At 43.0% G+C, this 26,059-nt stretch overlaps 1 protein-coding gene across 6 annotated transcripts in view; it reads left to right on the top strand.

The window, feature by feature from the left end:
- The window catches only part of SMG7 (SMG7, nonsense mediated mRNA decay factor), a 58,608-nt gene extending 33,119 nt beyond the window's left edge, over positions 1-25,489 (top strand). Inside the window, exons 10-23 of one of the 6 annotated variants that reach the window (XM_018575223.1) lie at positions 117-273; positions 1,771-1,841; positions 2,832-2,892; positions 3,582-3,701; positions 4,549-4,981; positions 10,564-10,687; positions 10,794-11,182; positions 12,305-12,697; positions 16,843-16,992; positions 18,815-18,895; positions 19,003-19,159; positions 20,545-20,715; positions 20,800-20,951; positions 23,852-25,489. In XM_018575223.1, the coding sequence (XP_018430725.1) occupies positions 117-273; positions 1,771-1,841; positions 2,832-2,892; positions 3,582-3,701; positions 4,549-4,981; positions 10,564-10,687; positions 10,794-11,182; positions 12,305-12,697; positions 16,843-16,992; positions 18,815-18,895; positions 19,003-19,159; positions 20,545-20,715; positions 20,800-20,951; positions 23,852-23,965 (2,573 nt within the window). In that variant the 3' untranslated portion in view covers positions 23,966-25,489. The remainder of the gene's footprint in view (positions 1-116; positions 274-1,770; positions 1,842-2,831; positions 2,893-3,581; positions 3,702-4,548; positions 4,982-10,563; positions 10,688-10,793; positions 11,183-12,304; positions 12,698-16,842; positions 16,993-18,814; positions 18,896-19,002; positions 19,160-20,544; positions 20,716-20,799; positions 20,952-23,851) is intronic. The other 5 variants (XM_018575231.1, XM_018575245.1, XM_018575251.1 and 2 more) reach the window with 5 other exon arrangements.
- The last annotated feature ends 570 nt before the right edge of the window (positions 25,490-26,059 follow it).

Raw genomic sequence — 26,059 nt, 5'->3', positions numbered from 1 at the left:
TGTGTTTTGTGTTTTTTTGGGGGGGGGGGGGGGGGGGGGATGTTTTTTTCTTTTCTTATTTCTTTGTGAGTTGTGTGTTCCTCTGATTTGTTTAGCATTACATTCTCTGTCCACAGTGTCGTTCCTGGGTATCCTTTGCAGAAGCCCATTAAAGACCCGCTACTGTGATGATACATCTTGTGCCGATCCACTCCCTGCTATTAAGGTGTCCCTAGACTGGATGAAGCTGCGTCCCAGTGTATTCCAGGAGGCTGCTGTGGAGGAAAGACAGTAGTAAGTGATGAAATAAAAATGGACACTCTTTGATACTAATTGAAAATTACTTTTTTTGAGGCACATTTTATAAAACCACACAAAATATAGTAACCTGTAACAGCAAGTACTTCTGAGGTTACTGATGTCAGAGCATGGAAATGGAAATTCTGAATGAATTTCATGAGTTTCACATTGGTCTTATTCAGTTTGTGTTTGGAGAGCACCCTCTAAAATGCTGGCAGTTTGACAAATTTATTGCGTTTCCTACATTTTTCCCAGGATCATAAGTGACCTCATTAGTAAGTTTCTGTACTTCTCTTTGTAAGTATGGAAAAGATGCAGACTCTTTCCTTAGAGAAGCATGGAGGTAGCCATTGCTGATTTAAGTTTGTAATTGTCTGGCTATCATGCTGACTCTCTTTAAGAATTTTAAGGAATATGCAGATAAAGACTTTTGACTTACCTGGTGTGCATACTTGTTCCAAGACCATGTCTCAGAAGGGTATTGAAACCAGTGTGTTAACTTAATAGCCTTGGAGCAAATTAAACTTTTTTTTAACTTTTTAGTTTAAAAAAAAAAAATAATCTGCATCTGGCTGTACTTGTCAAAACTGTCCCAGTGTGCTGCTGTACCGGCAGTTTTCTAATCTCTAGTGGTTTAATTCCTTATAAATCAAAGTAATTTTCGGGACCAATAGTCCTATAACTAAAATCTAGCGTTATCGTTAATACCACATTAGTGGGCCACTCCCTTGATGGCACTCTAAATTGCATTATTGTCCCTATTGTTAATTGGACGTGCTTTACATTCTTCCTATAAATTGGTAGAGAATCAGGACATCAGTTTATTAAGTGGAAACCTAAAATGTTTCTCTGAGCCCATCAGAGTCTGGACTGTCATAACATTCCTCTCAGTTATGTCTGAATTTTGAATAATTGTCATCAGGGTCTGCATGGAATGGTAGAGATTTCAAATTCACTCAACGTCTGTTAGTGATTCAGATAAAGTAATTATGTAAGGAGATATATTGGTCTGCCATTGCTGACCACCTCTTACAATATGCTGGTTGTCTGGCTATGGCTGGATATTCTTTCTTGGAGACCCAGAACAAGCATGCAGCAAATTAAAGTCAAGAATATACTTTATTAAAAAGAGAGGTCAGCAATGGCAGCAAAAATATTTCCATCATAACAGGTGAGCTTTAAAATCAAAGCAACAAAACTGATAATGGAAGTATGGATTCAAAACGTGATGGCAAATGGTGTTTGTTTGCACTGCAGTACTTGTATCTTCACATGTGACACATTTGCTTTAAGGTTGTCTTCAAGTCTGTCTTTTTGCCAAATAAAAATGCTCACTATATATGTACTGAGACCTTTCACAACCCGTCTTAATGCAGTTGTGTCTAAATTCTGCTTGATGATGTGCGGGCTCGGCACGTGGAGCTGCGAACACGCCCGAGCCCATCACTAATCGTGAACTCAATTCCTAAACCTTTGCTTTTCTATCTGCAGTGTGTGGCCGTGGCTGATTTCTCTATTAAACAGTTTCCATGTACTTGAGGAAGACCTAGCCGGTGCCAACAGTAAGTAGCATGTTGTAGCTCTGTAAAGTAGCCTAAAGAGGCACTGTGGATCACTCCTTATATACCCACAGAGGTGCAGAGGATGTTGACAGCAATTTAGTTGGGTCTCCGCTTGCACCCACTTCCCTTTCCCTTCTTCCCACTGTATTTTCTCCAATCCTTAAACTTTCCTTCCCCTTTCTACCTGAACACCTTCTCCCCTCTACCTATCAACTATCTATCCTACTTTTGTTTACTCTCTACTTTACTGTCTTGTATACCTGGTATAACCAGGTCTTTTAAGGTTAAAAGCACAATTATCCTCAATTATCCAACCACTAATGACATGCCAAAGAGGCACTATGGGATGGGAATTCGATTTGTTTGTATAAGGCCTTGTAACTGACATTTCACTTGGCTGAAATGTAAATTCACTACTAATTCCCACTATCCCTCTCTCGTGATTTTCTTATGCATGTATTGTAGGGGGGCAAATGGGTACCTTAGCATATATAGAAGCCCTTTGGTGGGTTTGTGTTTCATCAGCAAGATTGATCATGCAGCCTTCTTGCAGAAATTGATCTAAATGTATGCTTGTTGCATAATTTGACGCCACTTCAAGTACCACTATTGGGGCTGCCTAATATTTGGTGATTTAACTAGTCAAACTATTCAGCAGTCACATGTGCATATCAGTTTGCCTGAATCCTAGTTCATTGAGGCAGACAAGTCTGTCACTTTGGAGTACACAGCACAGACATTGCACTCTTGCAGGTTTTGCAGTGTTTTAGGCCGAGGAGCGACACCTTGCTGACGACAAAGCTACACGTACAAAGTGGGTATGTGTCCTGTGTTTTCCAACAATCCTGTCACTTGCAAATTCTTACTAGTGACAAGTGCTAATGTTACATGGGCCTGACCCAAAAATCTTCATCTTTGTTTTTTTTTTCATGCTTGAAAATTTTTTGTAGGTTTGGTATGTAAATATCATTGTTTGTTTTTGTGAACCAGTGTTGCCACTTCCAGAGGAATTTGAGCTGCAGGGATTCCTGGCTCTTCGGCCTGCATTTAGGTAAGCATGCATCTCTTATTACATGCTGTAACGTGAACCTTGACATACTCCAACCTTAGAAACACAATGGTAATTTTAAAATCCAAGCCAGCAGTTGGCAAGGAGGAAAATGACAGGGCATGCTACACATGCACTGTGTGCTTTTTAAGTTTTTCTGGGTGTCTGTAATATTCGCAATGTATTCAGACAGCATGCATGCACAATCAAACAGCAATACTCAGTTATAACTGGAAGAGCTGAAGTGTCCTTGCTTTACAGGACTAATTTGACAGTCTGCATTCACCTTTCTGTGCTATGATAGCTTTTTGTCTGCACCCAGTGGAATAACCAGGTTTTGGGACGCATAGTATTTGTTCACTGGTTCAAGCACCAATGAGCTGTTTATAAGCAGAATAGTTCACATAGGATTGTGATTTCTGTAAAATCTGACTGGGGAAACTGTTGCTTTATTTTGGTCCTTGAATACTCTGTGCATGTGTGCGCGCGTAGGTGTGTAGTTCACCTGGATGGAATACAGATTCTGCTTTTTTTGTGTTCTGTTTAAGAACCTTGATTTCTCTAGAGGTCATCAAGCCATTATTGGAGATCGAGAGACTCCGACTCTGCGTGTGTGTGTGTGTGTGCACGCGCGCGCGTGTGTAGTTCACCTGGATAGAATACAGATTCTGCTATTTTTGTGTTCTGTTTAGGAACCTTGATTTCTCTAGAGGTCATCAAGCCATTATTGGAGATCGAGAGACTCAGCATCGTCGGATGCGACCAATACGTCTTGTGTCATTGGGAAAATGGATCTGCGAGAACCAGCCACGGTGTGTTCCCTTAAACAGCTCTTTTTTGTAAACTATCACAAAACTTTACACACACTTGTCTGTTACCGTAAACTCTTTTTGTCTTGTGCCTTTTTTGTTTTGTGTAAGGAATGCCCTGTTAAAAAAAATTAAAATGAAACCCCAAGAGAGGTTTCCAAATGTGCTAGAAATTTTCAACTGCATTTGTAATGTGGTCAGTTGATCCCGAAACAAGTCCAAAGTGCTGCCTCTGGGTGTTGGTCCAGTGCTACTTAGAGAGAGATAGATATAATATAGGCTTTTAAAGGAAACCTGTACCATGATAAATTTGGAAGCTGTCATTGCTGACATCCTTCTGAAAATGCTAGTTGTCCACCGTTTCTGGTTTTAATAGTTTTTGGGTTAGTGGATTCTCTTTAAACAGCATCTGGAATCCATTCTGCAGTTTTGTACAGAGCTAAGTGTCTTAACGTTTTACCTGGAAACACTGTGGGGAATTTATAAAACTGGAGCAGACAAAATCTGGAGCAGCTGGGCATGGCAACCAATCAGCTTCTCTTTCATTTTCAAATCGTAACTGAAGAGAGAAGCTGATTGGTTGTCATAGGCAACTACTCCTGATTCTTCTGCTCCAGTTTTGATAAATTCCCCTCACTGTATTTTATTATTGCACGTTAATGCAAGATCTCCAACTGGAGTTCAGCTAAAATCCAGGAGATCTGTGGGAAGGTAATCCCTCTGTGTTTCACGGATGTGTTACCTAGAGAAGATGTGCGTTTGCCCACAAATCTCCTTTAGATGTCAGTTTTAAATGAACTCTGTGATATTTATTTCCCATTGCTAATATATATAACCTTTCCCTTGACAGGCTTATGCAGTGTCGCAGTGTTGAGGGAGAAATTCATTTTTCCACGGACATCCCAGAATTAATGATTGAAGATGCAGTTGATGCCGAGGACAGGTCCTCTCCACAGGACAACAAGCATGCAGAAACTCAAAGATCTGAAGGGAGTCCTGGTTTAAAATCTGTGCTCTCCACTGGGCGTAGCCTGAGCTGTGAATCCTCTGAAAAGCCAGTGGTGACTTTCAAAGAGAACATTAAACCGCAGGAAGTAAACCGGGAATTGCCAGCACGAAGCTACACCAGAACGGTGAATGCTGGCAAGGAACAAAGAGACTATAACAAGGGCATGAATGCTGCAGGTAACAAGAAGGACAATAGCAATAAAAGGAAGAATGAACCCAAGAAAACAACTGCTGACAAAAACCAGGAACCTGCAAAGCAAAGCATTGCTGTACAGGTATGTATCCCAATAGCGACTGGGCCTGGCAGCTATGTTGGTAGCGGGGCTGAAAAAAATACAAAGGCTCAGCATGCCAAATAACATGTGTCTGAATTATCTCAATTGGGAAAGCTTCCTTGGGCTGGCTCATGAAATCCTAACTCAAAGCAAGTAGCTAGCATGCAGATGAAATGCATGCAAACTATCTATCCGCCACAAAATTTGTAGTTGTGTTCCGCCAGTCTTGAGATCAGGTATCTCTACCAATGGTGCAGCCAGGTTCTGGACTTCCATTTCAGTTAAAAGATACACATATAGAAGCTGCAAGTTTTTGCAGATGCAAACTCAGGCTATAGCACTTAAGGTGCCCATACACTTTACAACCATCGCAAGACCTTAGTCTTGCGATGGTTGTAAAGTAATTAAAAAACGTACGATCTGCCCATCTTGGACAGGCAGATCGTACTCTCGATCATCGCAAGCCCGCCCCCCTGAGGGGCCGGCTTCCGATGACCGTAATGCTGAACGGGCAGTGTGCGTGTGCGCACACCGGCCCGTTCGGCTTTTGTCTCCCGAGCACCGTTCAAACCAGCCGAAAATCGTACGATTTTCGGCTGGTTTTCTAGCATGCTCCTTAGACAAAAGACGTGCGACCGTACAGTAGAATCGGTCGCACGTCTTCGTTCACACTGCTCGATTCTCGTACGATCGCTTGATTCCCCGCGATTCTCGTACGAGAATCGAGCAGTGTATGGGCACCTTTAGATATTCACTGATCAAGACAAGTACTTGCATATCAGGTGTCCTGGCACTTCTTTAACCTCAAGCTTGTTTTGGGTCAATGATTATGTACTAATGCAAGGATAAGGAATACAGCCCTGAAACCTTAATTTTTCAATGGCGGGTCTCTCCCCCTTTCATCAAAGGCGTTAGTTTGACAGTATTTTGCTCTTCGTTAGTACCTCAATGTAGTTACCAGTACACTGAGGGGTCTTTTGTTTTAGTAGTTTATTGAACTGTGATATGTACATCCATTTGGGCCATATAGGTTCACTTTCAAGGTATAGACATGTATACAGTCATGTCAGCATCCTGAAAAAGGGTCCTGGTTTAGACCCAAAATGTCAATTTTATATTTGACACATATTTGCCTGTGTGGCCCAAAATGGATGTACATCATGGGCGTCCCGAGGCCGGGTGTCACCCGGAGCAGAGGCCAGCTGGCGATTTCACGCGCGTGACATCACTTGCGTGACATCACTTGCTTATACGATGACGTCATCGCGCATGCGCGGACATCTAATTGACGCATTCCGGCGTCCATCTTGGTTATGGATGCCGGCAGAGAGAGGAGGGTGCATTCTCCTGGCGGGATGAGGTATGCTGCCGGGTCCCCTCTCTCCTGACACTGTCGGACTCTCAGTCCACGACCGAGTGCCCGACTTTTTAGAGGGGGTGACCCCAAAATGACTCGGTCATTTGCTGTCACCCCTCCAATGGTGCCACCCGGGGTTGGCCGCATCCCCCTTGTGACGCCAGTAGTATATTTGACAATTCAATAAGCTATCGGAACAGAGGGACCCCTTGATGTGCCAGTGACTGATTTGGGACTCTGTAAGACATTTCACCATTGTTTAACTTGGCAGAGTTTCTAGGTGTTTTGTGTAGTGTGAACTGAGCACCTGCACTGGAGCCTGACTGACTTGCATAGCTTACTGATGTTCAGGGAATTAAAGGAAGCTAACCTAAAATATAATTGTCAGGTTTTAAATGCTGTTGAGGGGATGTTACACGTATCTGCTCGTAGAGAAGATTTCACTTCTCCTTTTGTTCTGACATCTGGACAGGAAGTGAGGAGGAAAGTCATTTTCTCTAGTCACCTTCCAGGACGTTTTACTATGCGTTGCTAGGCAATGTAATGTTATCTATTATTATGGGTGTATATATGTGTATATGTATCTATAATTCTATGAACGAGTTGCACTATGGTATCCTTCGGTTCTTATGTTTTAACTGAAGCGTGCTAGGCTTGTGCTCCTTTTTATTCTAAGTGTGGGTGATGTGTTTCCTGTTCCGGTGGGAGGAGCCTATCTCTCTAATGCTGTCCTGGAAGGTTCCTAGAAACAGAGTTACCAGGTACGTAACTCCAATTTTTGGGGACATAGCAATAAAATTCAGACAGGGGTTCTTCATTTAACTAGATTGTTTGTTTTTATTGCCCCTTGTCTCCACATTTGGGTGGAGAGCCCTCTAACTTTCTGTTCTGTCACACTTCCCCCAATGGGGCAGAGATAGGAACAATCCCTGCTTTACTACTAGTAAGTCACTAATCTGTAGAAAGTGGAAGTTCAGACTGCTGTACCTTTAAGAAAAGTAACATTGAGCCGCCCTATATAGCCTTTGTGGAGGGATGTACGCCTAGACAGCAGATAGGGCTCACTGTACAGGCCACCAATGTGTTTCTGAGGTAAGTAACCAACTGGAGTGGGGAGTTGTAATGTAGATTAGTTCAAGGGCCTAGGCAGGTTAGTGTTGCCACTTACAGCGCTATTTACAAAAGGGTGAAGAGAGTTTGGAGAAGGCAGGAGAAGTGAACAATCTAGGACAACAAAGCTGAATTTTTCCAGTTCAGCTGTTAGTGTTCACTTCTCGTGCCCTCTCTCCAAACTCCTCACCCCTTAGTGAATAGACCTGTTAGGTTTTTTTTTAAGGCACCTGCACTTTGACCCTTTTACCCTCTAACTCAGGGGTAGGCAAACTTCTGCCCTCCAGCTGTTCTGAAACTACAAATCCCATGATGCATCTGTCTCTGGGTGTCGTGCCTGTGGCTGTTGGAATCTTGCAATGCCTCATGGTATTGGTAGTTTTACCACAGCTGGAGGGCTGTAGTTTGGTTACCCCTGCTCTAAGGGCCAGTTCACACCATTGCAGTGTGAATTAAGCACAAGAAAGCCCATAGGAAAGCATTGTGATGTATTTTGACTGCAGCAGTCAAATAAAAGGACTGCATCACAACTGCATATGGTGTGAACTGGCCCTAACTGCAGCAACATTACCGGCAGGTAAACAAACTTACAGCCGCAATAGCAACCTAGTTGCTATTATAGATTGTATCTCTTCAGTCAGCCTTGGGCTGCCACATACAAGTGATACAGCTGTACCGAATACTGCTATACTTGAACAGTGACATACAGTTTCTGCTCAATATGCTTCAACACAGTGCAATGATGACATTAGGACTCTATTAGTGGCTAAGCGCTTACAACTTCTGCCTTGCAGTACTGGTGTCCTCAGTTCAAATCACGGCTAGGAAACTTTTGCATAGATTTTGCAGGATCTCCCTGTGCTGAGTGAGTTTCCTTTTGGGTACTCTGGTTTTCTACCACTCACCAAAGATATGCTGGTAGGGTTACTGGCTCCTGTCTAAAATTGGCCCTAGTATAATTTACTCCACATGTCCTAAGTGGTTGAGTCGCCTACTCTCTACCCCAACACCAATTTGAGTGCTTAAAGTGCAATAGATAAAAGAATAAAATGTGCCCTTGCCCCATGTATTTGAACACAAGCAAGTGTGAAATCTATGATCTTGCAACACATATTGGGTGATGCTGCGCACACTGAAGAGAGAAGAACAATTCTAGGGACATCATTGTGTCTTAACTGGAAATGAATGAGATTTTAAATTGTTGCATTATAAGGCAGTTATGGGTATCGTAGTCTGTTCCAGGAGCTTGCAATTTTATGGTTTTGTGTATTTTGTATCTATTTGCTCGACACAGCCCCATCTTTTATAACTAAATATAAATGGACACCGTTTGACATCTTTGCACTGGGTGGCCTTGACCTGGCACTGTCTACCTGGCACAGAATGCTCCTATTACAATTTGGTTGCAATGCCACCAGCCAGTAAAATCTGGCATTCTAACGCAACAGTAAACTATTGTTTTCAGTTAGTCTGCCAACTAACCGATTTGCATTGTGGGAATGAAATCTAAAGCTAAGGCACTGCGTAGCTCCTATGTAGCTATTATCTTATCCCAACAGTTCTTAAACTAGATGTAAACCATAACTGGCATTTAGGGTTCCAATAAAAAAGCTGCAGTATGGCTTTACACCGGCCATACTGGTACTTTAAAATCATTTTGAAAATAAACTATTCTAAAGCACAGCGGTGTACTTTGCAATGTTGTGGATAAACCAAATGAACAATAGTAATATGAATAGGAGCAGGAGGGAAAAAGTGGGAGGATCTGACTTGTCAGTCATGTGTGTTTAAACGGCCACTTGTAGTCTCTATGTGACAAGGGGAATACCCAGGAGTAAAACTGGTAGACGGGGATAGACACGTGTCACCCTATAAAAGGACCTCTATGGCAGTATAACTAAGTAATATTTGAAATACACAAGCTACAAATGTAATCATATTGAATAGGGATGTACCGATACTAGTATCCGTATCTGTGCCGATACCAAGTATTTGGGCGAGTACTCGTACTTGCCGAAATGCTCCCATACCGGAAACTTCCAGTCAGAGGGAGACCTTGTTGGTAAGCAGCCTGGCTTCCCGGCAAATCAGGAAGCCAGGCAGCGGGTAATGACCCACCTCCCAGCTTCCGGATTGTCCAGGAAGCGAGGCTGCTTACCAACAAGTGCAGCTGGCTTCCTAGCCAAACAAGAAGCTAGCCAATCAAGAAATCCCACCTTCCTGATTGGTCAGGAAGCCACGCTACCTAGCAACAAGTGAAGCCGGCTTCCTAGCCAATCAGGAAGCCGAGAGGCGGGTCATGTGCCGTCCAGCTTTCTGATTGGCTAGGAAGCTGGCTTCACTTGTTGCTAGGCAACCTGGCTTCCTGACCAATCACCTCGTGTCTCCCTGCCCGGCTTTCTGATTGGACAGGAAGCCAGGCAGCCTCGGCATGTGAAGCGGGTGTTCTTTCACTAGAGCACTGGCTTCACAGGCAATCAGGAAGCCGGGCGACGGGTCATGATCCACTGCCCAACTTCCTGATAATCTGGGCACACGGCATCGGTACTCAGTATTGGCGAGTACCGGAAAAAAAAAGTATCGGTACTCGTACTCTATACTGAAGAAACGGTATCTGTGCATCCCTAATATTGAATATTACTTTTGAAATAACAGCAACATGTTAAAACTTATGAGATTTTAGTGATTGGGTTTACATAAACTTTGAGCAGAGATCTAGAGTGACTCCCGTTAAATGCTGTGCTGCCTCTAGTGGCAAATTAACAAATCGCTGTGTATGAAGCATGCAAACAAAAGCAAGCATGAAATGTGAAAGTGAAAAAAAAACGAAATGATATTTTAAGCAATGTTAACTTTTGAATATATGCTCACTAAAAATACATCATACTTCTGTTGTAATCTTATGTCTTAATGAACAGAGTTCCAAATAACACAAGCAACAATTGGCAGGAGTCCTGCTGCGGTTTACCAGGGGACTGTGGGAGGTGGGGAGACATTATTGTAACTTTCTGGAGACACTCCAGTCAAACATGGAGTTTTTTTCCCCCCCAAATACCACATGTAGTTGTATTGATGTTCACGTCTTTATAAAGAATTGCTTTCTGTTTTGTGTCAGGTGAAAACGCCAGTCTCTGAGTCAAGGAAGACACCAGTGACTCCAACATCTAGTCCCAGCACCAACACCCAGTTCATACCTATCCACCATCCTGGAGCCTTCCCACCTCTGCCTAGCAGGCCTGGTCAGTTCATGTGCAGGGAATAGATTTTTTTCTTTGTGTTTTCAGTCCTGCAGCCTGGGGGTTCTTCCACTCTTCACCTATTAATGGCCACATTTCCCCTCTACAGGTTTTCCACCTCCTGCCTATGTCATCCCACCACCTGTGGCATTTACCATGAGTTCTGGCTATACATTTCCTCCTGGAGTCAATGTTCCAGGATCCTTCTTGCAACCTTCATCTCATTCAGCTGCTGGAAACCAGGGTCCTCCTGGGAAACAGTCCCACATTCCTTACAGTCAGCAGCGTCCGTCGGGTCCAGGGACACCAAACCAGGGAGCACTAAGCAACCAGCTATCGGGTCAGCCACAACCACAGGCTCCGTCCAGTTCTCCTCAGCCCAGCAATCAGACTGCAGCACAGCTACAGATTCAAGCAATGGCTCACCAGCAGCAGTCTCCTACCAAACCTATACAGGCACTGGGCAAGAACCCCCCACATCACCCCAATCTTCAGCAGGTATTTTTAAAAACATGATCCATCTGAAAGTGATGCTTGTATTATCAGGAACATAAATGACAATTGGGGGTTAAGCTTTTTATTTAGGTATATATTCCTATTTGTTACTGCTGTATTTTTTTTTTATGCACTATGTTGCAGCTAAAAAGCATCTAAAAATGCATGCCAGTTAGTCCCATGTACACTAACCTTAACAGCGATGTGCAAGAGCTGATTCATAAAGGAATTGGGTGGAAGGGGCATTGCCCATTCTCCATTTTCTTTAGTAGCTAGTTTGATGAGACCAAAGAAGCAAGGATTCCCAGAACACAATGGGGGGAATTTATCAAAAATGGAGCAAGCATAATCCACAGCAGTTGCCCATGGCAACCAATCAGCATCTATCTTCAGTTTTGCACAGGTAAGATTTGAAAATGAGAAAGAGAAGCTGATTGGCTGTAGTGCAAATCTACTCCAGATTTTGTCTGCTCCAGTTTTGATAAATTCCCCTCCAATGGATTTTTTTTAAAGAACATACACTACCGTGTTTCCCCGAAAATAAGACACTGTCTTATATTTTTTGGGGCTCAAAAAAACACGCTAGGTCTTATTTTCAGGGTAGGTCTTTATATTTTAGCAATTCCCAAAAATAGTACTAGGTCTTATTTTCAGGGTAGGTTTTATTTTCGGGGAAACAGGGTAGTAGCTGTCTCCTTTTGGGCAAGCTGCCTCTAATTGAAATCTTAGACAAAGATGTACAGTATCTGTATATGTGAAAAGTCACTGCTCTGGCTCACTGGTGTGAATGTTTCAGCTAGAGATATTCAGTTCTATAAACAGGCTTTAAACAACACATGAACACGCAGAAAAAGAAATGAATGTTTGCCATACGTTGCCCTTCTATAGTTGCTATAAAAAACATTTTTTTTCTTCTCGCTGTAAATGTCAATGTAATTATCAGTTTGTTAGGCAGCATGTTACTTATGACACAACTGCTTCATAGTTTGTAGTGCTAGTTCTAATGCAGGTCATACTCTTGGCAATTCTGGAAGCTTTCCATTGGTTTTAGTTTTAATTTTATAACTGTGTGTGGTTGAATGACTGTCTGTTTTTTTTGTTTTTTTTTTTATTATTATTTCTTAGTACCCACAGGCAGCAGACACTTCCAAGCAGCTATGGAACAATCCTCAAGTTTCCAACTCACTGGGAAAAATGATGCCACCAACCATGAAGCAGAACTACTTCATGGACGGCCGTTTGCCCACTGAGCCCCTGAGCATGCTGGAGCAGTGCCTGCAGCACCCAGTCATGCAGCAGCCTCTGGAGAAGAAGGTGAAGCATTACCCCATGGATGCGTATAACCAGAGCTCTGCCGAAATGAAGATTTCAGACTTCTACTGGGGGGACCAAAGCTCTTACAGTCTAAATGATAACCGGAGTCTCCTGGCACAGCAGTCTGTTAATAACCAAAGGATCCAGCGCCAGCCTACTGGCTATCGTACAGGCCAGGATGCAGTGACTAGAATGCCATTTGAGGTAAGAAATGTGTATAGGTTTTGGATATCTTTCATATTCCATCGACCTCCCCACTGCCATCCTCCGATTTCACCTTTTGCTCCGTTTATGGCTGTACATTTTCCTTGATTTCTCTTCCTTCCTACATGCACACAACAGGATTTGCAGTACAAGGTCAGCACTTTAACAAATTTAAGAACATTTGTTTCTGGCTGATTTGGTTAAACAACCTGTACAAAATATATTCACAGTAGCAAAATAAAATTTACACTATATGGCCAAATGTTTGCAGACTTCTGACCATCACAACTACTATATTGCCAAATCAAGTTATTGGGTTCAGGTGTTTCTAGTAAAGTGTACTGCCACAGCATACACTACAGTAAGATTTTAGACAATGTTGTTGTGCTTTCCAGCTTTTGGGGAAACTTTTTTTTTTGTCCTAGCATGGATAAGCCCAGGTCCATAAGGCCGTGTTTGATCTGTTTGGTGCAGAGGGAATTGTGGCCTGCACAGAGCCCTAACCCTACAGGATACCTCTGGGAAGAATTGAAATGTCCCGCCAGTAGTTCTTGTCCAGTATCAGTACCTGACCTCACAAATGCTCTTTTGATTAAATGGGCACACATTTACTCAGTAAACATTGAGTTCTTCTGAAAAGTCCTCCAAGAAGAGTGGAGATTGTTACAACAACTCCATGTTACAAGAGCCCATGATTTTGGAATGGGATGTCCACCAAGATCAGATAAGTGTTGACGGTCAGTTGTCCACAAATGTAACAATATAGTGTATATAAGCTGGGAAAATGCCACACATGCTTCGTGTCTGAACATGTTGGACAACTTAGACTTGTGTTGCATTGGATTTGGTCTGACACAAATAGATGAAAGAAGTGTTTACTCAACACAGTTATAGCCTCTGCCATCCGTTATGAAGCTGAGGAAAACATATAAACTGTTCTTGCCTGCAAAGGTTTGAACCTTTGTTTGTACAAGAGCTAGATTGCAGATGCTGGCATACGGCTGATTAAAACTGGCCTGCCGTTTGTTTTTATGGAAAGTTAGCCTTCTAGGCTATGTTAACACCATGTCTGGACCAGATCTGGCGCATATCTGCAAACACAGTGCATTTTTGTGGCGATTTTACTGCAACTTTGCCACGTTCTGGTGCTGTTTTTATTTATTTTTTTGCTTAAAATGTACTTTCAGGTGCATTCCAGTGCGTTTATTGCGTTTTATATGCAGTTTTCCATTTGTTCCATTGCATTCCATACCAGAGAAAATGAGACGAGCAGTATTTTTTTTTTTGTGTTGACCAGAACGGACTGCACTGGTGTAAGCAGAGCACAGAAATAACATAGGGATACATTAGGATGCTGTTTTTGGTCCGGGAACCAACTGTTCTGGTCTGGACCCAGTGTAAACAAGCCCTTAAAGCTGAATTCAAGGTCAGCAATTATGTACACCAGATGCATGTAATGAATATTGTTTTACTTGTCAGTGATTTGTAATGGTCCAGAGGGCACTCCAAGATGGGCAGATCGTACGTTTTTTTTTAATCGCTTTAAAACCATCGCAAGACTAAGGTCTTGCGATGGTTGTACAGTGTATGGCCACCTTTTAGACTTTGGACATTGACTGGGACAGCACAAATGGAACACAGACCCAACTTGCTGATTGGACTGTGAAGGAGCAGAAAAACAGAGTCATCACTACATTCTTTTTGCTCTCTCCGTCTATCACCATGTTTACTGTCTGCACTTGTGCACTTCAGCAGAGCCTGGTTGGCTGCATGTGCTGGCTCCCAGTCTCCCAGTCTCAGTGGTGCTATATCGGGGATTACTGGAGGCTGATATCAAGTCAAAGTTGGGTAACAATTAGTTGCATTTAAAATTTTTAACAAAAACATAACTGCTTCATTGAGTTTCCTTTTTCATCTTCCTGGAGTACAGCTTTAAACAAGACATTTCATTCCAATGCTGTCACCTTGCTATAATCAAAAGAATGTCCACAGTCTTATCCTTCCTTCTGTCAGCATTATGGGCAGAATGTTAACATCCTGCTGTGCATGAGACTTAAAAGTGACTCCAGTCAAAACTTCTAGTGTTGTATTGAATATGGACCCTCTATTCCCATTGGGGAGATTGCTCCCACTTCCTGTTGCAGTGGTCACCAGGATGGAAATTAGGTGTAAAACTCTCCAATGGGGATGCAGGGAATACAAATTTGACAGAGGTTTAAACTTTTCCCCACTTTTGAAGTGGGGTAGGGAAGAGTTTTTACTACTGACTGTACCCTCGATTAGAGAGATTTCCCTCACGTGCAGTCTTCATGACCAGCATGCCTGGGATAGGAAATGGGACATTTCTCCAACAGGAAGCAGACAGCAATACAATTTTAAAACCGGTTCTCACACTTTCCCCTACTATCCCAAAAATTGGGGGGGGGGGAGAATTTGGCTAGAGTTCCACTTAAAGATAACGGTTCTAAAGCTGGATTCACACTGTTCTTGTGAGTTACAGACACACACGCGCGCGATATCTACTTGTACAGCAGCCATACCCATTGAATGTGTTGCATGACATCTAACAAGTGTGAATAGGCCCTGCAACTAAAAAGATGACTTGTATGAAGTAATTTTGTTTACAGTGATTTTAGAGCTTACCAAACCTTGATACAGTCACCACTGTGGGATGATGGAACTTTCTGTATGCTTCTGATTTCAGTTTCCTGCTGACTGTCCCTGTGGGCAGCTGTTTCCCAGCTGAATAGATAACACTACAAATAGGCTGCATGTTGCTGTTACTACTATAGAGTAAAATCTAAAAAGTTCTCCGGTGCAATTATCTGTGCATCTGAACCTTGTACTAATTCTTTGTTGTAACATAGAGCAGTAACCAGATCTATGTAGAATTTACACATTGGTTCTGAAAAACTACGGAAAGTGTTCATGTATCTAGTTAGGGAAACCTAAATACTGTCCATTACCATAGGGGAAACCTAAACAATTGACTGGTTACAGAATGCTCTCAGTGCCTTTCATTGCCTCTAGATACATTTGGTATGATGGCAAAATACATTGTACCACAGTTGATACTTCAAGGGGTACAGCCATGTTGTCAGTGCAGTTCACTTACAAAATTATCAGTTGTGACACTATGAGCATTGCCTGGACTATCGGCTTCTTTATAAGATGTAGCTTAGTCTTTGTGGTACACAGAGCCTCAAACAGCTGCCATATTAAATGCTAAGGCTGAATCCACGTTGATCTACATCAGTGATGGATATGTGGTAGCGCTGGAACAGTAGGAGTAGACATTGGCTTCCATATAAATAAATACAAAAGAGGGATATACTCCTTGAAGAAAGGAACCCATGAAAACAGATTGAGGGGGATTTATCAAAACTGGAGCAGAAGAATCTGGAGCAGCTGGCAACCAATCAGCTTCTCAGTTCTTCAATTTGTTCAGTTAAGGTTTGAAAATTAAAGGTGAATGCTGATTGGTTGCCATGCACAGCTGCTCCAGATTCTGTCTGCTATCGTTTTGATAAATTCCCCTCTGTGTTTAGTGTATGGACCTTGTTATGGTCCAAGGCTGCTGCCTCTCTGGTCTTGATGGTGGGGGGGATCTCTCGACAGAAAATCAAATCCTGAATGTGTGGTTCGGAGCAGCTGTTGGAAAATGGTCATCTCCCTTGGAGTTTCATTTAGGTTGTTTATTTCTCCAGTCCTGACTGCAAATGGGTCACGCTGGCACTCTGCGCTCATTCAGCCCTAATTGGGGCCACAAAGTACAGCTTTTTCCTAATAAGCCACTACTTATTGTTGCTCCAGCCCTGAGAAAGGCCTGGAGGGCTAGTCTAATTCCCCTGAAACGTGTTGGCTGTATCTGATCTATCCATTTAAACAAACAACCTAAACAATCCTTCAAGTGAGAGGCCCATTTTTTTAAGAGGTGCTCCTAGCCACACATCCAGAGGTTATTATAGATGGTGTTCTTAGTTTTTGGAGTAATGCTGTGCTGCCGTTTCTGCTATCCCAAGAATGTGCCCTTTCATCGATTTTTATTCATTGTTTTATATTACTTTTCTATCGTACTTTCTCCGTTTTTATTTTTCTTCTTTTTCTCCCTTCCTATCTTTTTTTTTCTGCCTGTCTCTTACTAGGAACCCAAGCGTTCCCCTCTCCTGCCCCCGGACCTGTTAAAGAGTCTGGCTGCTCTAGAGGAGGAGGAAGAGCTGGCTTTCTCCCCTCCTCCTGATCTGTACCCAGCTCTGCTCGGCCCTCTGGCCACTCTCCCCGGACGAAGCCTGTTTGTATGTATTCTGTGTGGTGGGCGCTCTCTCCTCTGCTTACTGTCTTCCTATCTCTCTCTTCTCTGCAACATGTTAAGATTTTATCTGTGTTCCTAAATCATTATATAGTATAGAAAAGTATGACGACTTATTTTATAATCGATTAGTCTTCTGACAGTTATTAAAAAGCCGTTCAGAGATGTTTGGTTAAAAAGCTATTGAAGTGTAAAGATTAACAGGCAGACACCACAGTCACACACTACCCCCTTCGGATTGGGGTCCCACGCTGTACCCTGAGCTGTTGTCTCCATTTCAAACTGCTTTCTCCCTATCAAACCTTGCAGAAAGCCTTTGCCACATGCGGGAACTATGTGGGCAGTCTCTACACCGCTAACACAAGTATATGTGTTCCCTCTGGGGTTCTCTTCTTGGTTTACATTATGGGAGCATTAATAAGGGGCCAATGCATCCCTTTATATAACCATATTAATGACGATAGACTTTACAATTGATTAATGTGTTTCACTTTTTTATATGGTTGCTGTTGGTGAAAGCACCACACTGTGTTTTTATTTTGAATCCTAGTAATGTCTCACTATGACCGGTGAGTTAGCACTACTGTTGCCTTTTCCAGGATTACATTTTCAATACATAGTCTGTATAATAAACCAGATTCTACATTCTCATTGTCCCTAAGATGATACCAAGCAAATTGTATCTTTCATTTTTGATTTTTATGTAATGTAAATATAAGGCCCTTTTCACACTGGTGGCGTCGGTTCCAATTAGCAGGGATTCGTGCACAGATTCTCTGCTGATGGGAGCAGTATGGAAGAGGTGTCACTTTTGTGACATCCACTCCCATTCAGTTTTTTCTCCATCTACCGATGGTGGAAGAAACTGAACTAATCCGACCCATTGTTGGGTCTATGGGGAGTCACATGTAAGAGGACATGTGTTCAGTTACCTTCGATCCGTCCCATTCAAGCCGCCAAATCGGAACTCTTCCTTTTTTAATTACATTTTTTTCTACTCGCAGGTAATCACCATAGACTAACATTGAGCTTCCGATCAGGTCCATCTGAAAAACTGACAGGTGGACCTGATCAGAATGCCATTTGAAAGGGGCCGTAAAGATCTACTGCATGAAGACTACTGAAGCCAGAGACAGCAAGGCAACTAGCATTTTCGGAAGGTCAGAAATGGGAGGTTGCATATTTTTCTTGGCATGGATTGCCAGTAGCATTTGCTAAGCGGTAATATTCACATTAGACCTTATTCCCCAGGAACTCATGAAAGGTCAACCCGTAGCAACCAGTCCTATTATAGGCACAAGGGAAACTGACAGCCTCAGTTCACTTTCTTGCGACCCACTTTTGGGTCGCGACCCACGAGTTGAGAACCACTGTGCTAGAATATCTTACTGGTGTCATAGGTGTAGGAAAAATAGTCTTTTGATGTGAGCCTAGCCTTGTCTGTGAGGCTTACTGTCCTAAGGATTTGAGGCCTGAAATCTCTTTCATTCCAGAACTTTCTTTTAACTCAAGTTTGTTGCTTTGGTGACCTATGTTTGCTAAACAATATGTAAAAAATGTGTGCATAATGTATGACTGTTATATTTAGTCCACCTCAGTTAGTTTTCACTGAAAGCCAGGTGTCATCTATGATTGGTGAGATGTGCCGGTCTAATGTATCAAGTATATGCTCCTGGAATGGCTGCCTTTTTATTTTACGTCCTTTTTCCCAATAAATCCCCCCTTGATTATGCAATGATACCATATTGCATTTTTCATACCACTATAATTGGATCTGGCAGTGAATTCTCTTTCTCTTTCTTTTGGAGAAGTCTCTTCTGGAAAAGCCATCTGAGCTGATATCTCAGCCCCCCTCTTTCCTCTCACTCACTGGATTTTCACTGAGCCAGGTAAGGGAGGGCATTTGGAGACGTATGTTAGAGGAGTCAGGAGATGTTGAGATTCATCCAGCCTTTGTATCCTGTATTTTAACCTTTTCCTAATCTGATTTCTGCAGGAGAGGTTCCCAAGTAACAGCGTGTTTAACGAGGTTTATGGCAAGCCACCATGCATCACAAAGCCGGACCCATGTCCACCTTTTGGACAGCAGGAGACATCTCTTTACTCTCTGTTTGAGGGTAAACCTTGGTCTCCATCTCTTCCAGCCAGCTCGGGTAAGGGACATTGTGAATGGAGTGGACTTGGTTACCCAGACAATGGTACAAGAATATGGGCGTCTAGTAATCTGAAAGTGTTATAATTCTTAGAAATGTTTCCATTGTATAGATTTGGAGAAACAAATGTCAGTTGTTATCTGCATATTTATTGTGGGTCAGTGACTGCAAATGTTTAAACAAGAGGCTCAGCTAACTATCATTTATAAAAGTGGATGCTAGCAGTAGCAGCCTCCAATTTTTTCATGACCGGTTTAGTTTAACGGATTAGTTCACCTTTTTTAGATAACAATACAAAGGTAAACTAACTCGCAACGCCCTCCTCATGTAACCACACAGACCAATGAGAAAAGGAAAGGCGCAGAAAGAATTCTAGTTGGTCAGAGTGCTCATATGCCCACCCTGATCAATGACTGATCCCTCATTGAAAGCACTATGTTGCTATACAGCCTCCAGGACTGTGTAGTGAAGTTTTCAAGTGCCAGGATCGTTTATATGGGCCAGCGTGTGGGCAGAAGGGGGGGCCCAGTGGTCATCATTACAGATAAGTTGCACAGGGAAGGAGGTTGAGGGTGTTGTGAGTTGGGTCTCACGTTAGAATTCTTTTTTCATTTTCAGACCTGGACTGCAAAATTATTTGGAAGCTGATTGTTATGAGCAGCAAAGATCTTTAAGCAAGCTTGTCGTTTCTGCCCCCTTCTGTGCATTTCAGTCATTATTTATTCGGGATGCACCTAATTGGTGCATTCCGAATAAATAATTGTTGCCGTAACCGAGTATTTGGGGCGAGTTCTTGTCCAAATGCTTCGATACTTACATCCAATACCAGAACTTCCGGTCAGAGGGAGATCTGGCTCTCTCTGGAGCTTGCTTTCCAATCAGGAAGCTGTGTGGGGGTTTTATGACCTGGCTTCCCGATTGGCTAGGAAGCTGGCTTTATCAGGAAGCAGGTAGGTGGGCCATGACTTGCCTCCCAGCTTCCTGATTGGCTAGGAAGCCGGCTTCACTTGTTGCCAGACACCCGCGGCAAGTGAAGCCAGTGTTCTTACGATAGAACACCGGCTTCCCAAGCAATCAGGAAGCCAGGCAGCAGGTCATGATCGGCCCACTGACTTGGGGTGTCGGTACTCGGTATCCTACGAGATACTGGAAAACCGGTATCGGTGCATCCCTGGTATTAAATATGATTGTAAAAACTATTCCATGGGACTGTTTCTTGTTGTCTTTTCAAAAGTATGCTTTCTCTTTGAAGTACAATTTATCTGCGTGTCTAGAGGGGGGTCAAGGAACTAAAAAATGCAATATAAACATTTTGCCACTCAATGAGGATTTGTCTTTTTTTATTTTTTATTTTTTTTTGTTTGGGTTTTTTTTTTTTACACCAGATCACTCTACACCAGCCAGCCAGTCGCCTCACTCCTCCAATCCAAGCAGCCTGCCCAGCTCTCCACCCACCCATAATCACACTTCTCAGCCCTTTTCCAACTTTGGGCCCATTGGAACCCCAGACAGCCGAGATCGCCGAGCAGCTGACCGGTGGAAGAGCGACAAACCAGGTAGGCGTATCTGTTATCATCATAGATGGTTAAGTTAAAATTATTGTTCCCTATTTTAAATGTGTCTTCACCCTTATTTTCTAGCAATGGGTGGCTTTGGGCTGGACTACCTGTCTGTGGCCCCACCCACAGAGAACAGCTGGCGCCAAGTAAATAATTCCAGCACTTCTAATGCCTGGGCAGCACAGGGTAATACAAGAGAGGACTCATCATCTGCCCTGATGGAAAGTTTGAAGGTTAGTTAAAGTGTATCTCCAGGAAAAATAACTTATTTTGGACAATAAATTATGCATTCCTTCATGCTCCCATTTCTATAGCCTCCAAAGCTTTGTTTCCTTTACTTGGCCCTCTTGTTATCTGGTGATCTTGCCAGTTTTACTAGTTGCACAATAGTGCCAGAAGAGGTTTGAAAATGCTGCACAACCGCTGCTGAAATTGCAGCAAGATTGTCACCTGGTCTGTGCAAGATGATGTAGCCACAAGAGCTGTCCTAGACTCGAGCTTAGTGTCTCCTCCCAGGATTTGTATTTTCCTACCCACTGGCTGCAAAGAAAGCAGACCGAATGGGGCTCAGGTGTCATGTGACCAAAATACCAAAAGCAAATAAAATGTATTTAGCTTCATATTTTTGCATCAATAGCGGTGTAGTGCTATCCATATTACAATATATGGTGTATCCTGTTAAGTCTTGCTATCCATTTAAAGAGATGCTGTCAGGGTAAAATAAAATCTTAAAGGAATGTGTCTGCATGTCTGATCTATTTTTACACCAGTGACAGAGATACAACACCCCTTAAAGCAATCCTGTTAGGTTTAAGGGAAGGTGCCCTGCAATTGGAAGTGCTATTACAGTTATAATGAAAATGATTCCATCCTCATTGCAAATCCGGTTCATTGGCAACATGTATAGACTTTCAGCTGTTTGCAATGAACAAATCAAACATAAGCAATTAAAATAGTCTCTAAGACCCCTAATGTCACCTGGGGACCCCCAAAGAACATGATGAAGCAGAGATCTGCTTCATCAGCTTCTCTGACTAGTAGCCAGAGAAATGACAGCTGAATATGGAATTAATGTAATACACACCACTTCCGCATTCAGACCTCAGAGGGAAATCAGCAAGTAGGAAGATGCTGACCTCCCTCCCATCTTCCTCCTGACACCCTCCCAAGCCGGTCCCAGGCCACAGAGTGGGCAGCAGAGCCCCGTATTGAAGGTGAGGTTGCATGAGCGTGGAGATGGTGGCACTGCAAAAGAGGGGGGGGGGGGCGCAGGTCAGCACCTACAAGCGATCAGACGGCTATAGAGCCACCGATCACTTGTATGTGAAACAGCCGGTAACGGCTGTTTTCATTTGACAGTTTTTTTTTTTTCTGCCCGTGCGTGCGCTAGGGGGCACGAGCAGAAAAGAAAAGCGTTTATTTAGGGCAAACCACCAATGGGAGCTCGCCGTCTGTCCCTTTTTTTTTTTACAACGGGCAGATGGCAAGCAGTTAAATACTTTTCTTCTACATTGAAGGACACAGCTTGATGATGAGCAATATAAAAACTGAAGGCCTTCCCACCTTGAGGATATAACCCCTCTCACTTCATATAAATATAAGAACATTTGTTTTTTCCATAATTTGCTCAAAAAGAACATTCAGATATTTGCAGGACCCCGATTGTCAATTGTTTGAGCCCATAAAGTGGATCTCCATTTTTTTTTTCTTCTTCTTTGCTGTGTTAACAGTCTTGCTGGTATGGATAAATAAATTGTAATTAGAATAAATTAAATGCTTTCTTTTTTTGGAAGAAAATGCTTCCCCAGACTGTTTTGTGCTGTATATGTAACTGGAAAACCTAGGCATTTGGTCACCTATGCAGAAGAGTAGACTGACAATCTGTAATCTCTAATGCAGGGGTAGCAAACCTCCGGCCCTCCAGCTGTGGTGGAACTACAAATCCCATGAGGCATTGCAAGATTCCCACAGCCACAGACATGACTCCCGGAGAGAGATGCATCATGGGATTTATAGTTTCACCACAGCTGGAGGGACGGAGGTTTGCTACCCCTGCTCTAATTCCTCCCTTCAGAAGAGATTGTTTGCCCATAGCCCTGCAGTAACTTTTTTGTCCCCAAGCACTTTCAGGTGTAAATGAGGCATGATACAGGGGGAAGTTCCCCAAGGGGGGCACATTAAAAACCTAACAAAGGTAGGTTCTAAACCTTTCTTACTGCAGGCTATCTTGTCTTGCTGACACAACAGTAAGTGAGGGGTAAGCGATGGTAATCTCCTTCTAAAAACATGGACTTCTACTCAAAGTATAAACAGATACTAGTTCTGTTCTTCCTGAGAGATTTAGTGTTCTCAAAGTAGCTTTGGAATTATAATTCCTCAAGTTTGCTTTTGGTGTCTCCTCCCAGTTGTAAACAGTTGAAATGGTTCCAACAGGAGCCTCCTAAGATCATCATAAGATACCCAAACTTGCTTTTCAAAGTCACTGCAATTTATAGCTTCTCTTTCCTTGTTTGACTCTTTTCTTTAACTGTCGCATTGATGCTCTTTTTTTAATTTGATGTGTAAAAGCATCGGAATGCTGAAATGGGGAACTGCTGTCTTTAGTTTTCATTTTTTATATGGTAGCCTTTCAAAAACCTTGCTCCTTTTAGATAGCCTACAATTATTCTGTTTATGTACATGGGCCAGCCAAATTTGGCTTTACATAGTCTGGCTCTGCTTCCTGCTTAGTAGGTCTAAATGTTATTGTAACTTGCTGGTCCTCTAATTTCACTGAGAGTCAGTGTGATTGAAAATGGTAGTCTCTAATGTGGTAATACTCCTACAATGCTCCTGGTAGCCAGAGACCCAGTAATCTAGACTGGCTAGGTTTAAGGTCACTTAGGGGAGCTTAGGAGCAGCGTTTTGTTTTATTCATGACAAGAAAGAAGAAGTTTTTACTCAACATAAAAGTTCAATTTAGTGTTGCTGCCTGAGCTCTATTTTAATGACTGTCCACTTTTCCAGCTGTAACAGCCACTTTGAAATTAACTTTTATTCACAAGCGGTTTTCCCATTGTAATAGGTTTTATGTGTTTTATTATGCTGCTTTAATAGGGTAAAAGTATCTGTTGTTTTTTTTTTTGCTCCACAGTCCATTTGGTCCACCACGATGATGCACCCTGGCCCGTCAGCCCTTGAGCAGCTCCTGATGCAGCAAAAGGAAAAGCAGCAGAGAGGGCAAGGATCCTTGAACCCTCCACACTGAGAGAGAAGGGGAGAAGAACCCAGCGACTTATGGCATGACGGGTTAGCAGCACAGGACAGGATATGTCCTGAGCCCTGAGGAGGGCAGCCCTCTCTCCCCCCTCACCGATCTGGGGGGGAGTGCGTGTGGGGGAGCATCCAGCATATCCCACCAAATCTGAAACCCCCCTGCCCCGCAGGCGACAGTTACCTGACGGACACAGCAGGAAGTTCCCATCCAGAGGAAGTTTGGGACTTCTTGAGTTTGAGGGAAATGGGGTATCGTGCCCCTATCCTTCTCGTTATTTGTGCATGCCTCTCACAGCACCCCCCCAAACCTCTGCCTAACACACGGAGGGCAAATATCCCCCAGCAGTGAAGGCAGGCGGGGGAATACAGGAAGAACCCTCCCTTCAGGATCTGAGTTTTTATTTCTAAGTAGTGGGTGCAGAACGAACACCCCCATATCCACTTTTCAGCCGATTGTCAGGAACTCTCTCCATCAGAGAAGGCAGAGGATCTGGTCCCCTCTCATCCACCAGCTTGTGCTGGCTGAGGGAGGTATGATTGACTGGGTGGCTTTACTTTTTCTTTCCCCTCTGTGGGAAATGGGTGAGGGGTTGAGTGTCTGTCACAGTTATGGATGCTTGCTTGTCCCCATTGAGTGTCCTTAATCTACTTTTGGTGTCTGTCTTTCCCTGCCTGCTTAATTGTCATGTGTGTTTGTGTGTGCGCGCGCTCAATGTCCCCTAAAGCTGTGTATTGCAGGATGGGTGCTGGGATAGTTGGGGGGGTGCTTTTTAATGTGGGGCACTTAGGGGCAAGACGAGGCTGACTGTACAGCCTCAACGTTCTTGCAGCTAGACTGCAACTGTAGGTTTGTTTTTTTTTCCCCATTCCTTTTTATTCTGCCTCTTGGGGAGTCCCTTCCATAAAAAAAAAGAGGTGACAGAAGTATTGGATCAAGTTGCAATGCTGGGTATAAGTGCCACAGCTTATAGCACAAAATATGAACACGAACTGTTCTGTCCTCTTCACTTCTCCAGCATCATGAAGAGCATTGCACACTAGCAGTGGGGGAGCTGGGATGTTTGTGATGAGTGAGCAGGATATACACTGATCAGGTAGAAACGTGATGTGAAAAAGCAAGAGTTTCTTCATGTGTCAATCTGGAAGGAAGTAAGAATGGTTCTTCTACGTAGAACTGTCATAGAAATCCCCCCCATAAGTGTGAGTGCGTATACCAGGGGGTACCCCTGGTGCCCTCAGCACTACATACATGGAACATACATGTTGCGCACTGTTCGGGGCCGGACGTCTTGTCCACAGTTTCATTCTCCTGGAAGAAGCCAGTTCTTGCTCACTGGTAAGAGAAATAGTAGGTGGTAAGGTACCCTTCCGGCGATCCTTCTTTTAGGAGGATCTAGAGAGTGTGGAGACTTCTATTCACTCCCACCTTTCCCTCGTGTTCTTGTGTGAGCACCGTCTGCTCGGATCTGCTTTACCATTAATAAACTCAACTTCTCTACAGCTACTGGCTTAACTTGTGTTATTTCTTGATCATACTGTACAGGCAGATTCAGAGAGGGTAATATGCAGGTATCAAGTGAAATTGACAGATTTATTTTGTTACTTCTTTGAACACCAGATAGAAGTAGACGGTGCAGCAGAGACGAGTTCTTCCCCCATCTGCTTTTTCTTATCTGCTTAGTGTATAGAAACTAATGTTGCTCCTAGTGGACCTCTAAAATCCCCATTTAAAACCGTGCTGTTTAAATTAAGGCCCTAGTCACAAAGGTGTCTTTTTACCTTTCTCTTCATCCTGTTTATGTTGATAAGAAGGAAACGATCTCCAAAATCCAACATTTATGTCTGATAACGGTTGATGATTTGGCTCACCAGCACCTTCCACAATGAAAATATCCACTTCATGGAGGGGTAACTGTTAAAAGCTATAGTCATATGGAACACGCTGCATATTTTTGCTATAGGGTTGATGGAGCTCGACAAGATGTTTAATGTACCTGTGAAATTTTTTTTATTTATAAATACAGCTATCTATGCTGAGCAGATCCTAAATTCCATATAGATATTTACAACTGCAGTGTCAGTGAAC

Source organism: Nanorana parkeri, unplaced genomic scaffold (assembly GCF_000935625.1).
Source record: "Nanorana parkeri isolate BGI_ZX_2015 unplaced genomic scaffold, ASM93562v1 scaffold52, whole genome shotgun sequence".
NCBI classification, from domain to species: Eukaryota; Metazoa; Chordata; class Amphibia; order Anura; family Dicroglossidae; genus Nanorana; species Nanorana parkeri.
The sequence above is the reverse complement of the archived record's forward strand: the minus strand, read 5'-3'. Positions and strand labels throughout refer to the sequence as shown.